We start from the raw sequence: 15,547 nt of genomic DNA on the forward strand, positions 1-15,547 counted from the left end.
CTCTCATCATCACTACAAGAGCTTGGTGAAAAATGAATGCAACTCTGGACGGACATAAATGTTGTGACATTGCATAAGCTTATCAAAATGATGCCACGGCGAATGCCTGCCGTAATCAAAGCTAATGGTGGTCCAACAAAATATTAGAGCGTGTGACTGTTTTTTTGGGCCGGGCAGTGTACAAGCCCTGTAGTGTCTGTCATACTGGCAAAGAGTCTAATGGGGCAGTGAGACCAAATGTAAGGCAAATCATTAGCACATCTAGATTACATACAAAGTCAATGAAAAGACGCCAATATATGCAAATTTGCGTTTATTCATTCATTTATTTATTTCAAATGATGTGTAATTTTCGCATGAGTTGAAAATATTGAACTCAAGTGAAGCATTGACGTTCACATTGATGTCATGATGTTAACATAGCTGATGTCCAGACAACCATGACCAGTAATGGAGGAGAGGATAATAATCACTAATTGTGGCCGTTTGCGGACACCCAGAGCTGTACAATAACACATCTACTTGTACCAAGACATGACAAATAAGGAGCTGCCATGGAAGTGAGCAAGAAAGTCAGACTACCTGGTAAGTCATGGAAATATGTCTCAGCACAGCACAGCCCTGATCAATCCGAACTCCATTCAGGGAACAAGCATTTTAAAGTTGTTTGGTTGTCGTCTGGCCGACAGACCTGACAAGGCATGAATTCAGGCTTTTTACAAGGCGCCATTATGATGTTGTTATTTTAGCGTCTTTTTGATCCATTTATTGCAGCCAGATCACATAGAAATATCTTTGTTCTGGGTTCATACCGATGTGGTAAAACAGATTAATTCAGTCTGCTTCTACTTGCTGGTCACAGTTACTATTTATTGATTTTGAGACACAGTGGACAGTGGAGACAGATGGACAGGCACTTAACAGCTGTGAACTGGGCACTGGTCAGCCTCAGGTAGTGCTGGAAGCTGCAGTCATCCAGACACCGCTCCAGATACTGACATTCACCCAGCTGGGTGCCGCTCGAGTAATGTGAGTAAAAATTAATAATTCTGTGATCAAACTGGTGCGTGTAACGCAAAACAAATATGTATTCTCTTTGCATTTGGTCAAAATGCACCATGACAGTTTCATGTGGTCCTGTGCATGGACAAGAGCTCTTTGCTCTAACCTCTTGGCCACTGAGCCTGACAGCATTGTGCATGTGTTTGTCAGAATGTATGTATGTATAATATAATATAATTATATATATAATATAATAATAATATGCAGTAAGTTGAAAAGTCATTATGTAAGAAGGATGTGGAAGTTTTTTGGCCTTCATGGCATATTGTGATAGGACAAGAAAGAGTGACTGCAAATAGTGAGAGCAAGAGAGAGGATAACAGCAAAGAGCCACAGTGTGGATTTGAAGCCAAGGCCACTGTGGCAAGGACACAACCTCTGTACATGGGGAACATGCTCTGCCAATTTAGCGACAGAGGCACTGCAGAAATGAGGTGAATTTTCAACATGTACTGTCTGTCATTCTAGAGTCTGACACAATTTATATAGTTTTTTTGGTGCTTAACGTGACCTGGGTTACTTATTTGTGATCCGATGACCAAGGAATTATGAGTGAGGACACACGAGAGCAGGCTTCACGGAAGTGTTTTTTTACCGGCCGACACGCCCCCTTAGTGCATATCAGTTTTTGATTGGACCCTGCAGCAGATTGGACTGCTCTGAGTGTCGGGTTTGATATGCTACATCATTTAAATTTTTCCTAAAACATTTAGCAGTGTTGAGAAGACACCAATAATCTCATTCTGGGTTATTAAATGATGATTTTATAATCAGAATATCACTGAATACAGAGGCAAATGATGAGTAAATATCACAAACACATTCTGCAAGTTGAAAGGGTTCCTGTGCCTTTGAGCAGACACAGTATAAATACAGACAAAATGTAGACAAGTGATCCCCTCTCTCTTCTTCCTTCTCTCTCCTGAGCCACTTACACACCAGCCTTTTGATGACTAATGCATCATGTAAACAATGAGATTTCGAATTCAGTAATATATAGTTTATATCAGTTTTTAAAGCCATAGACATGGAAATTATGCAAGTTTATGTAGTTTTATGGGTTTTCCTCTTTGGATAGGCTGTTTTTCCACCTAAGCACTTGTTTTTGACTATTGTATATGCTTAATGTTAATGTAAATAAGGAAATATTTAACTATAGTGAGTTTTTCCCCTCTATTTTTTGCAAAGGCACCTGGGTATTTCCTCAGAAAAATATGTGTCAATTTTCCATTTTCAGTGATATTTTTATGAAATTGGACCAAACTTGGACCATGTAAGACTATATCATGTGGAACCATTGTATTTTCCAGCTAACAGGGGCAGTTACAGGTCATCTGCAGTCTTATTTTTGCATTAAAACATTACACACATAAATAGATAATTCACTGTGGGTTAGGGTTAGCTTTTAACCTTTCAAAAATGCCCAAAACCAAAACAACAGCTTTCCACCTTCTTTGGGCTGGACTGAGATAGGCATTTTAGGGTAAGTTTACATACATTTCCAGGACTAAGAACAGGTTAAGGACATGAGATACTTTTATTCAGCACCTTTCTACAAGCTCTATAGATGTATTATTTAAAACAATTATTTATCTATATTATTTTTTTGAATGATTTGTCTCCATAAAAATGTTATCAAAATGACCCTTTAGAATATCATATAGTACAGTGTGAACAGAAGGGGCCTGAGCACACAGCCCTGGGAGGCTCCAGTGTTGAGCACTAAAGTAGAGGAGTGTCTGTTGGTGAGGAAGTCCAATATCCAATTGCAAGTGTGGTACTGAAGCCCAGAGTGTTTAGTTTTCCAATCAGCTTCATGGATGAGAATGTATGAAATGCTAGCTGAAATAATCAAACAGCATTCTGATGTAGCTGTTCTTATTCTCCAGGTGTGTGAAGACTGAGTGGATGGCAGTGGATATGGCATCCTCTGTGGATCTGTTGGTTCTGAAAGCATACTGGTGAGGGTCCAGGCTGGCATGAATGCTGTTTTTGATGTGCTGGAGAACCAGTTTCTCAAAGCATTAATCAGTATGGAGGTGGGAGCCACGGGGCGGTAGCAGGGCTGTAGCCAGGGTTTGAGAAATCAGAGGACATGCGTCCTAGTCCTGGTAGGTGGCAGTTTTGCTCCTCAAATTGAGCAGAGAAGCAGCTGCTCTTTTTGGAGCTGGGGATACTGCTTACCTAATTTGGTTTGGCCCACTGGCCATTACTGGCCATATTGTCTTTTTTTTTTTTTTGGCTGGGTATCGGGTAGACAGAATCTATACAACATAGATACAACTTAGATTCCATGTTGTATAAAATTGTTGAAAGATACAAATGCCTTGTTTGTCTTTGTATTAAGCATGTTCCAATAATATGCCCTTTTAAATAAGAAGATAGTGGATAGTGTAAATGTAATTCATATTTGCAATAAAATATAAAGAGGTATTTCTCATTAGTGATCAATAGAATGAGGTCACTTTAACATGTTGGTAATAATCACTCTGGACAAACGGCTCTCTATCTGTCTCATTTCCTGCACAGAGGGCAAAAGGAATTAGAACATCTTGTCATTACAAAATCTTTAGCAGCACAATGACCCAGAAGAGACTGACTTGTGTCTCATGTCTATGCGAACATATTTATTGCCCTGATGCGATCCTCCATGAATCTCCCGCGAAGCTTGGCATAAACATGTCACGTTTGTAGTTGATATATTTAAAATTTATAAAATTTTATATTTTTAAATCTTGAACGCAGTTTTTCCTTTTGCTTCTTTCCCTGTCGTGTAATTAGCATTAATTACTTATTTTGAGTGTCTAGGTCAGGTGCAGCCTTCGCACATGGAGTGAATAACAGGACTGTACGTGAGCAACTCATTACATATACAGTATGTCGTGTAACGAGTTGCATATGTAGAGCTGTTCAGCTTTGCTGGAGGGATAATGACAACCTTAATTCAAAACATGGCATACAAGTTTTTGCAATTGGATACTTTACTTAATAATTTTAGAAATTGTATATATTAGATTTTTAAATAAAGAATATGAAATGAAAAAAATGGAGGACATGACAACGGTGTCCTCAATGGCAGCTAAGGGCCTTGAAGGTAGTCATTTAGGCGAGACACTGCAGACTTTTTAGGTACAGGGACTATGAGGGCTGTCTTGAGGCAGGAGGAAACAGTCTCCTGTGAGAGTGAGATGTTAAAAATGTCCGTTATTACATTAGATAGCTGATTGGCACATGTTTTTAGTACACGGCCAGGTATATTATCTGGACCAGCAGTCTTGTTCATATTTACTCTCAGCAGGATATTTCTCACATCTGCGATCTGACTCTTAGTTGAGGAGATCAAAACGAGCATTTAATGTGTTCAGCTCATCCGGCAGCGTGGCTTCACACATGATGGGGGTGCTCCTGGCTGGTTGGTTGGTTGGTTGGTTGGTTGGTTTGACAGCAGGATAACACAAAAACTACTTAACAGATTTCCACAAAACTTGGATGGAGGATGGGTCTCAGCCCAAAATAGACCTTGTTAACTTGGGGATGAATCCAGGATTTTTTTCACACTTTCTTTACAGATATAATATGTATGAATTCTGCATTAAAGTGTCTAAAAATGATTAGGCCTTGTCATATATTTTGTTGAGTTTTTGAGAAATCCACACGTTAACTCAAAGTTAACAGTGCCTTTTAATTAGGTCGCTGTCACTACTTCTGGGTTTGGGTAGTTGGCAAACAAGACTGCACTTAACGTGAATAAAACTTCAAACAATCTTGTGTGTCAACTTGTGCCTGCCTCACGTCAGATTGATTTTTATCAGCAATGGTGGTTGTTAAAGGGTGTAGTAACAACCAGCAAAGAAAGTTTGACTGCAGGCTCATTTATTTCAGGAGAGCTTTTTATAGAAATTAAACAAGTGAGTGGATGTGAAGAAAGATACATTTTTATTGTGAATACAGGAATAGACTTTGGTGCTTAGACCCCTGTAGGAAGTAGATTACCAAAGGAAGCAGTCTGACGTGTTGGGTGCTTCCAGTATGAGATGCCGGTGCCTAGACAGTGGTGATGGTGGTAAGGAATGGAGCTTGGATTGAGACATCTTCGACAACTTCTGAATGGAGGGTTGACTGGAGATGGCCAGGTATCTGTGGTTGAGGTGGTGGAGGTGAGGAGGTGGGTCGCGATGTCTTGCAATGATCTGCTGTCGACAGAGCAGATTCCAATGTGACTGTTTATTCCTTGCTTAGCCTCCAACACCGTAGCCACCTCTGAGCAATGGCTCCTTCCACCATACACTCTGCAGATGTCTTGTGTTTCATTTTTGATAGAGAGCCCCCTATTGGCGGTAACTACATATTGTATGCTTAACATTGTGAGATAGTGAGTTTTTCCCAAATTTCATTAATCTCTGTTAAATCAGGCGTATTTAGGTGGCTGGTATCTATGAGTGAGTACAATTTTATGTCGATTCTAGATCTTGTGAGCTAAAAATATGGTTAAGCAGTTATGGGTGGGTTTTAAAATTTGGAGTGATACTGGACTAATGAAATTCATATCGGATTAGGCTTGATTGAATTAAAGGGGACTATTGGCCTTAGGGGAGGTATGCATAAAGAGTGTGTACGTACATATGTATGTATGTATGTATGTATGTGTGTATGTATGTATGTATGTATAGGGACAAACAACCATTCACACTCACATTAGCACCTATCAACCCCCCTTCATCTGGCCTTCTTGCTCAAACCACACCTGTCTCAAATTTGGCTTTTAGTCAGGGGGCCAAAACTGATATTGTAACTTATGTGGACACCTCAGGGTACAAGCTGACAACCTATCCAGTGTCAATAATTGACCCCTCAACATGTATTCTAGCCAGGTTGTCAGCTTAGGAAATGATTTTTTTGTTCATTTCATGACTGTTTTCTAAAGGTAGTCAAATCGGATTTTTTTTCCCCCAAAGTGCTTCCTTATTCTTTGAACCTCCTCCTGTAATTTTGAGCAAATTTGCAATATAATCCAATTCATATGCAAACATGATCTTTTGAAAACAATAATCAATATACCAAAGGAGTATTGCACTATAGGGGGCGATGTTTTGTCAGCACAGCTGTCAAATGAGGTATGAAGTGGAATTCTTGGAATGAGGCAACAGTGAAGATGATCACAGCAGGTGTCAACAGTCTCAACAGGGTAATGTATTTCAGATAATATATTTTATTTGTCTAATTGTCTACAAACAAAACCATCTACTGCTACTTCTACCACCAAATGTTGTCAGAAAAAGGTAGGCGACGCTTTTTCCCAACTAGCTAAACTTCAAAGCTAAGCTAATGTACTTTCATACATACTACAAATGTGAATGAGTGTGTACTGGGGATATATGTTGACAATTTATTTTATGCACAACCTACTCTACAGTCTGCTAGTTAAAAGTGTTAGCCAGCCTGTTAGCAAGCCAACTCATCTTATGTCAGATGACATTGTGGTGATCCATGTTTTTGTTTTTCTCCTCATAAGATGCAATCAGGCTAGAGTTAGTGATCTTTTTTTTTCCTTTCAGATGAGCTTACATGGAGCCAGAGGGAGCTGTAAGCCTAAAATCTGAAACAAGGCAAAAAACAAGTGATGTAAATTGGCAAAAAAATTGTCAAAATGACTATGGAAAATACAGCAAAGATAAACAGCTAAGAAAACCATCTGAGGATGGGCTGAATTGTATAAGGCTCAGAGCAAGTGAAAGGGCGAAATACAAAGATGTAGAGTATGCTGATACTCTGGACAGGATTCGTGAATTTCTGGACACAGAAATCGACAAGGTAAAATGGCACAAAACATGCTATGCTGCATTTACCAATGTCACGTTCATTGCTCGTCTGAAGAAGAGCTTTGAAAGTGCTCAATTGGAACCTGCAAGCAACTTCTGTCCCCGCTCCACTAGACATTCAGTACCTCCAGTCACTTGGGAAGAATGTATTTTTTGTCAAAAAGATAAGCCTGGGGAGAACCCTAACCCTAACCCTAACCACGCTACATCAAGGTCCATGATATTAAACTGCCAAATGAGATCATCAATGGTTTGTTGGCATTTCATTCCATCACTGGTTGTGATACAACTAGCCAATTTACTGGAATAGGAAAAAAGACTGCATGGAAAGTGTTCCAGCAGTGCCCTCATCTTCTCCACAACTTTGGTGAGGAGGAAGTACCAAGTCCAGCTACTCTGTGTTTGGCAGAACAGTTTGTATGCAAACTGTATGACCCGAAATAAACCAGTGACTCAATCAATGAAGTTCGCTGTGCCCTGTTTCGGAAAGTGAAAGCTAATGTGGATACTTTAACACCAACAAAGGATGCTTTGACTCTGCATCTCATGAGGGCCCACTACCAAACAATGGTTTGGAAACAGTCACTAGTGACTCATCCAAAGTTGCCCTCACCAACTAGTTGTGGTTGGCACATGAAGGATGGTGTACTGGTTCCCCAGCTTTTAACCAAAGAACCTTTACAGGCCAGATGTTTGGAGCTGACAGCCTGTGGATGCGAGGAAAGTGGAAGTCAGTGCAGTACCAGGCAGTGTCGATGTCGAAGGAGTGGAGTATATTGTTGTGGGGCATGTGGGTGTGCCTGTGCAGCTTGGTGCAAGAATACTCAGGTACCAACATAATCATCACTGATATGTTTTTGTCATGTAGATTGGGCTTATGTTATGTCCTCTGGTGTGATGTATTGTATTGTATTGTGAAAGTAAAAGCATCCTCAAAACTAAAACAATAAAATCTTCTCTTGTGTCTCTGACCAGGACTCTGACTGAGCACAAGGACATGGTCCCTAGGTGCCTTCTCACAGCTGTCTATCATTGGAGGACGACAGTTTGGATGGGGAAAAAAAAGTTCTACCGACAGGGTTTACTGGAAATTGCGTGTTGCCAAAGTGAATGAAGATTCTGTAATTTTGTGATTATGTGATTATTAAACAATGTTTTTGTCAAAATCATCCCTAAGTTGCCTCGAATGTATTATATCTTAGCCATACAAATATTATACAGTTATTACTAAAATCATTAGTAGTTACTAACTCTAGAGGAAGTGAGACAGCTGTTGAATTTGGAAGGAATTTGTCGTGAAATGTCAAATAAATATTCTAGATTTCTGCCTGGACATTTAAGCACTAAAATTTGTGCAGTGTTGCAGTGTCTCACACTATAAGCTTTAAACTTGGCATGACTTATTCCCCTACATTTGGGTACTGATTGATACAGGTTTGGGGCTGCTATCTTGTGTTTCCAAGTTGATATTCACTTTAAAAACTGGCTCTCATTGATTTTTACAAGTTCTAGCCCTATTTGCTCTTACACTGTTAAATAGATTTTCATTCTGACACTTCTGCAGACATCCCCTATGTGAAGTGTAATCTTTCATTTGATATCAAGTTTGTGTATGTGGTCCTTGTGGTTGTGGAGATATTTGACATTTATTGTGGGCAGGTCGTGTTAAGCAGGAAACCTGAAAATTTGCTTAAAATTGCTTCCAAAACTCACAAAAATATTTTTTCAGGTTGACAACCACCCTAGAATTTCACTTATAGGTCCCTTCTAACTAAAAAAATAGGTTGTCATCTTGTACCCGAACATGTCCGCAAAAGTCTTAACGGAAGCACTTTTCAGAATTGGCCCCCTGACGATTTCATTTGGATCTCAACTACACACTTTACACTGCAACTTTTATGGTTGTAATGCTGTTGTACTGATAGAATTGCCCACAGGCAGGCAGGCAGGGTAAAAAAAATACCAGCTACACTTGAGAAAGACATGATTGATACTTTTTTACAGTGATCTGCAACTTAAAACAAATGTGGGCCAGGGGCGTAAAGAAGGGGGCTAATGGCCCCTTTCCTACTTCCTACCTTCCTAGTTCCGGCGACATCAGACCACACCCATTTTTGAATTCGGCCTTCATTTTTATCTCGACTACCTATAACGTTTCATGACTGCATCTTGTGTGGTTGTGTCGAAAGATGAAAATTTGTTCAGACAGACATATAACCACCTTGCAATTACTCAGAACCAATTCTGTGTTTTATTTTTTCCACCACATTTTGCCATGATGACACATGTACACACACACACTCACAAGGTGAAAACATTACCAGCCGACACTGTCATGGCTGACAAAAAGGTTGCAGGTATTTTAGTGTCAGATCAGATAACACATATATAATATTGGGAACAAGCAAGTCAACTGTAAAGAGTTGCCAAGCCTGAAATTATATTTCAGACTGCCCTAGCCTTTTTATAGACATTCATGATCCTTAAAGGAAGAACTGTTATACATTTTGTGATCCTTTAACTTTTCCTGTAACACTGGCACAAGGATGTTATTGTGTTTTTAGTAACACACATTTAGCTCAAAGCACCACTGTGCCTAAGTACAGCCTCAAAGAAACACAAGCATGACTGGGCATTTTAACGAAAATTACCGGTACAATGGATGTGATGTAACTAACAGTAATCATTTGTTTTTCTCTGTGTTGTAGCCAGTTGAAGATGTCGAAGAATGCACCTGCCCAACATCTATTTCACCAGGTATATATATTCTTATTGTAGAAAAATAACTAAATCATTCCGCATGAAATTTGCTTTCTTTGCTTTTTACTATATGTATTTATATTTTATTCTTCCTAACCACAAGAGACAGTATGTTATAGTTGAATATGCATTGTGCGCATGTACAGGAGGTCGTGACATAATACACTATGGAAGTCACATGTGACCTGGGAAGATGCAAGCAACCTGATAAGGGGCCTGGCACCCAGCAGTCATGCAGGGTTGCAGGAAGACGCTTTGCATGCTGCCTGTCATCTCAGGACAGATGTTTTGGCCCCCACCCCAACAAGCCTTGGAGCATAGTGCCCACTTTTAAGATTCACCATAGTTTCGTTTCCGGGTCAAACTTATTTTCAATGGTGTGCAGGGGCAACTTTACGGTAGCATCAATATCGCTTTTTTTTAAAACACTAAGACTCGACACAACATGAAACTTTGCTCGTAGCATCACCAGGGTCTCTACACATGAACATGAGCATTGAGAACATCGCTTGTGTACACAGAGTTTACTAAAAAGAAGGTTTTTGAACAACTCACGTTAGCAGTAGCAGTAGCCGTCCTGCCAGTCGAGATGCGTCGATCCCCGAGTGCAGCGTAACATGGAGGAGAAAGCTCCATGTTACGCCGGGGATCGGGGATCGACGCATCTCGACTGGCAGTACGGCGACGAGCGGAGCAAGCTACTGCTAACGTGAGTTGTTCAAAAACCTTCTTTTTAGTAAACTCTGTGTACACAAACAATGTTCTCAATGCTCATGTTCATGTGTAGAGACCCTGGTGATGCTACGAGCAAAGTTTCATGTTGTGTCGAGTCTTCTTAGTCTTTTAAAAATAGCGATTTTGATGCTACCATAAAGTTGCCCCTGCACACCATTGAAAATGAGTTTGACCCGGAAACGAAACTACAGTGAATCTTAAAAGTGGTTTTTTCATCGTAATTATGCTTTTACATGAAGGTTTGACTCAAATACATTCACAAAAAAAGCCTAGGTTGCATTTTGGCGAGAGTTTCACTTTAACTGAGACACCAGCACTCTTCGTCAGGCAGCCAGCATTCAGAGTCCCTCAGGAGCCGGACAACCCTCCTTTCAGCAGGGCCCCCTCGAGCAGGCCCCACCACAGCCTGCCTTTCCACCAAGGGGAAGTGCAGGGGCTCATTCCAACCAACCCCTCGAACCACCCAAGGGTCATGGGAGTTGAGCCTGACTACCAAATTTCGGGCACCAGCCGTTTCTCCTAGCAAAATCTCAACCACTGGGAGGCCTTCATTTCCAACCCTTGGGTGTTGTTGAATCTACTTCAGGCGTGGCCTAACAAAGTTCAACAAATTAGAATGACAGTGGTCAATGACCTTCTGAGGTCTCAGGTGGGACATTTTGGTGCTTCTCAAGAAAGGCACCATCAAATTTGTAGAAAGTTTGGTTCAATCTTCGAGGTTCTATTCAACATATTTTCATTTTCCAAAGAAGGACGGCTGCTTTTGCCTGATCCTCTATCTGAGGCAGTTGAACCAGTTCATAAGGGTTCTTAATTTTCATATGCTTCATACAGTGGCTCTGTCAGAGAGAGACTGGTTTACCAGCATTGTCTTGAGGGATGCTTATTTCCATGTATTTCCATTTCCACCGCACTACAGGCAATTCCTCCACTTTGCCTTCGAGGGACAGGCAAACCAGTTTCTTTACTTCCCAGTCAGCAAATCGTTTTCATCAGTGTTGCCTTCGATTTAGTGTTGATGAGGGCCTCTCCCTGCCCCCAGAGGGTGGACTACATTCTGAACCTTCTCTCTTGTTTTCAGAGAGGCACAAGGCTAACACACAGACTATTCCTTCAGTTGCTGAGCAAATTAACAGCAGCAGCAGCAGTCATCCCTCTGGGGCTCCTGTCATTGCACCCCTTGGAGGTCTCGGTCAACGGTTTGGACCTCGATCCCGAGAGGCACCAAAACAGGATGGTGAGGATCTTGGACCAGTGCCTTCGTTCTCTAGAACACTGGAGAAACAAGTCTTATCTGTGGCCCGGCATTGTCTTTGGTTCACTTCCCTCCACCTGGGAGATAGTAGTGAAAAAATTCCTCCCACTCAGGGTGGGTACCTGTGTGGAACCACAGGGCAGTCAGAGGAACCTGCAGTTCTCAGCAGGGGCTCACCCTGGGTGCAGTATACTTGGCCCTCAAATATTTTCTTCCTTTTTGGAAGGGAAACATGTCATGTACGGTCAGACAACAGTTTGACAGTTTACCATGTGAACCACCAGGGAGGCACCAGATCCAGTCAGTCCCTCCGGGGGGCTCAGAAGCTCCTGAGCTGCAAGACTTAAGGCAATACAAGGCTGCAGACATGCTTTTCCGCCAAAAGCCCCCTCCAGGCGAGTAGAGGCTGAACTTGGTTGTGGTTCAGATGATCTGGGGGAGGCATGGAAGAGCAGAAGTCAACCTAGTTGCTTCAGAAATGTTGACACACTGCCCGTCATAGTACTCCCTCTTGGAACCAACCAGTTCACTGGGGCAGGACCTGGGGCTGGTCCCAACTGTCTCCTGTATGCCTTCCCTCCACACAGTGCTGCTGGTGGCCCCTTACTGGCCAAGTAGGATATGGTTTCCTGTGATCCGCTGGCTTCTCAACAGCCCTCAACAGCTCTCTGGTTGCAGCCCCCCACATGTGCATTCATGGGATTTGCCCATTGTCCTAGAATCTTTATGTTCCTAACCGCTCCTTGAACAGACTAACCTAAGATGGTTGTCCGTTATCAGGGACTGCTTGCGTTCTGATAGGTCTGGGGTCACTATGTAGTCCAACCCCTCATTTCTTCCCAAGAGGTTTTCAGGTTTTCACCACAATCAGTTGGGCAGTGTTCGCCAGGCTCTCTGGGTTGTTGACACTATAACATGCATTCAAGCTCAGGGGCCTCCAGGTGCCCCCTGTGAAGGGGGACCTGGATTCCCCTGAGCCTGAATGCATGTAATGGTGCATAGGGAGAAGATTCTGTAGGAGACAACTGTTGGGTAACAGGCCCCTTTATCAGGTTGCTTGTATCACCCAGGTCACATGTGACTTTGTTGGTATCATGTCTTGACCTCCAGTGCCTGCGCGCAATATATATCTAGGTTTTATACCGTGTAACATCTCTGGCGGTCATCCAGAATTCATAGAACCTTAGCTACATTTGTAACTCGTTTAGCTGAAATGTTGTCAGATGTATTCAGTGTCATCAGCATTAATGAGGCAATTGCATTTTTAATGCATAATGAAAGTGTAAGCTGTGTAGCAATTCGCAACCTGCTGTTTTTTATGATACAGCACCCTTCAAATTTTAACAAGAATATTCATTTGATAGATGACGGTAGAGACAGGTGTGATATTGGTGTGATGGCGTTGTTCTTGGAACATCATAATTAATGTTGTGCCAGGACCATCATTGCAACTGACCAATCACGTATTTGTAATGTCACAGCTTTGCAACTTAGGCAAAAGACCTGAAAAATAAGCTCATGGGAGAAGTCATCTTTTTAACAATGGCTAAAGTGTACTGTATATTTGAACCCAGTCATCTTTTATATCCTATCATGATACAATTACCTGTTTCCAGTTAACCTGTTTACCTGTGGAATGTTCCAAACAAGCGTTTTTGAAGCATTTCACAACTTTCCCAGTCTTTTGTTGCCCCTGTCCTAACATGTTTCAAACGTGTTGCTCGCATCAAATTCAGAACAAGCATATATATATATAAACTGATTAAGGTGATGAGATAAAACATTCAAAATATTGAATATGAACTGTTCTCAATCTGTTTTCTTTATGTATTATACAGCATCCCAACTCTTTTGACATCAGGGTTGTACATAATGTACGCATACAAAGATACACATCTTGAGATAACTCCATCTTCTTTTTCTATCTCTGAGCTCAGACTACCCCAAGGAACTGCAGTTAATAAACAGCCCCTGTGAAAAGTGCTGCTGCCCAGCACCTCCTCCCAAGATCAGTGATCTCATGAATGACAAAGATCTCCTGGACTTACTGCGGCTCAAACTGGATCCAAACCACTGCACCATCAAAAATTGGAAGAACTTTGCAAGTCGATGGGGAATGAGCTACGATGAACTGACCTTGCTGGAGCACCGGACGCAGGGCTCCTTGTCCTACAGCCCCACTCAGGAGTTCCTGCTGCGCTACAACCAGAAGACGGTCACTGAGCTCACCGAACTTTGCCGCATTTACCAGCGCATTGATGTGCTGCGATTGCTGCAGAGCTGGATAGAGAAGGACTGGCCATCACGCTGGCAACAGACTCTTTGACGAGTTCGACTCTCCCTATATTTATCCCATCTCTCTTATTTCTTCTCTCAGGATTGTACTTGTTAGGGTTTTATTCTTCATAACCTTGTATACATTTTACCATAGTTGTATCATAAATAACTTTAGCAAGTGATCTGCGGAAAAAGATAACAATGACCAACAAGTGAAAACTTCATTTAGAGAAGGTCAGCATCACTCGGCGCCTCAGGAAATGTAGGATCTTACAGACCATAAAGCACGACTTACTACTGATTAACAGTTTGGCTGTCACTTGTGGGATGGTAATGTCACCTTGCCTGACAGCCATTTTGTCGACTGGTCTATCACTTCGGTCCAGACTGAAATATCTCAACAACTGTTGGATTGCCCTGAAATTTTGTATTTCATGATTCATGGATCCAAGATGGTACATCTTACGGTGACTTTGGTGATCACCTGACTTTTTCACTATGATGACATTGAGGTTCACATTTGTGGTTTTGAGTGAAATGTCTCAACAACTGTTGGATGGATTGCCGAGAAATATGCTTTAGAAATCGATGTTCCTTTCAGGATAATTGTAATAAACTTGGTGATCCCCTGTTTTTTCTTTAGCATCATTATCTGGTCAAAAATATAAAGTGTTCAATACTTGGAGTATGCTTTATGTTTGGGCCTCATTACCAAATATTAGCACACAAACAAATGCTGATTTAAGGTGGTGAATAATATAAACATTATACTTGCTAAACATCAGCATGTTAGGATTGTCATCATGTGCATGTTTGCGATTAGCATTGAGTACAGCATCACAGAGCCACATGGCGGTGGACTTACTCCAGTTAATGTGCATCTAACTGTCTGGATAACAACACAAAGGTGATGGCATAATATTTATTTTTTATTAAATATTTCATTTCCACAAGTAATGCTTATTGTATACTCATACATGCTATGTTAGCAGGATGTGTGTTACAACCTTTGAGTCAATCACATTGGCTGTCTTTCATTGACTGTTCTTTCGGTGTGGAATTGAGCTTTTTGGTATATATCAGAGCAAATGATGAAAAAAAATTGATCAAGTAAAACGATTATTTCATAGATACCCCCTTAATTTGGTCTGACCAAAACAAATATTCTACAAATGATCTCATTTGTTAAATTTTCAAACATTCAGTTTACAATCATCTTAAAATGAATGCTCACGTCAATGTTATTGCCTTTCTTTTTTTTTTACTTTTGAAGAAACAACTGGATTTTATGTTTTTACTGTACTTGATCTCTCAGTATGAAATAAACACATGTAAACTTGTCTAAAGCTATTGTTATTTTAAAAGGAAAAATAAGGATCAGCATCAACCTTGAAGGCACCAATCTGTTAAATACATTCACAGTTACAACAGGATTCTGATATTGTGATTTTCATTAATCTTATTAATTGGTAAGACTTTGTTAAGGCAGAAGCACAATTCAACTTTTATAAAAGATAGTGTCCAATAATACATTATTGGTAATTCTGGTTTTATTTTAAGGAAATTTTCAGGGAGCTTCCTATCAATTTCTTAGATAATTATGGATCTGTTAAATAAAGCTTATTAAAGCCTAATTTAT

At 40.8% G+C, this 15,547-nt stretch overlaps 1 protein-coding gene across 2 annotated transcripts in view; it reads left to right on the forward strand.

The window, feature by feature from the left end:
* The window catches only part of edaradd (EDAR-associated death domain), a 39,692-nt gene extending 24,518 nt beyond the window's left edge, over positions 1–15,174 (forward strand). For both annotated transcript variants that reach the window (XM_073482298.1, XM_073482299.1), the window contains exons 5-6: positions 9,590–9,638; positions 13,569–15,174. In XM_073482298.1, the coding sequence (XP_073338399.1) occupies positions 9,590–9,638; positions 13,569–13,957 (438 nt within the window). In that variant the 3' untranslated portion in view covers positions 13,958–15,174. The remainder of the gene's footprint in view (positions 1–9,589; positions 9,639–13,568) is intronic.
* Positions 15,175–15,547: the final 373 nt, after the last annotated feature.

Source organism: Pagrus major, chromosome 15, assembly GCF_040436345.1.
Source record: "Pagrus major chromosome 15, Pma_NU_1.0".
Taxonomy (NCBI): domain Eukaryota; kingdom Metazoa; phylum Chordata; class Actinopteri; order Spariformes; family Sparidae; genus Pagrus; species Pagrus major.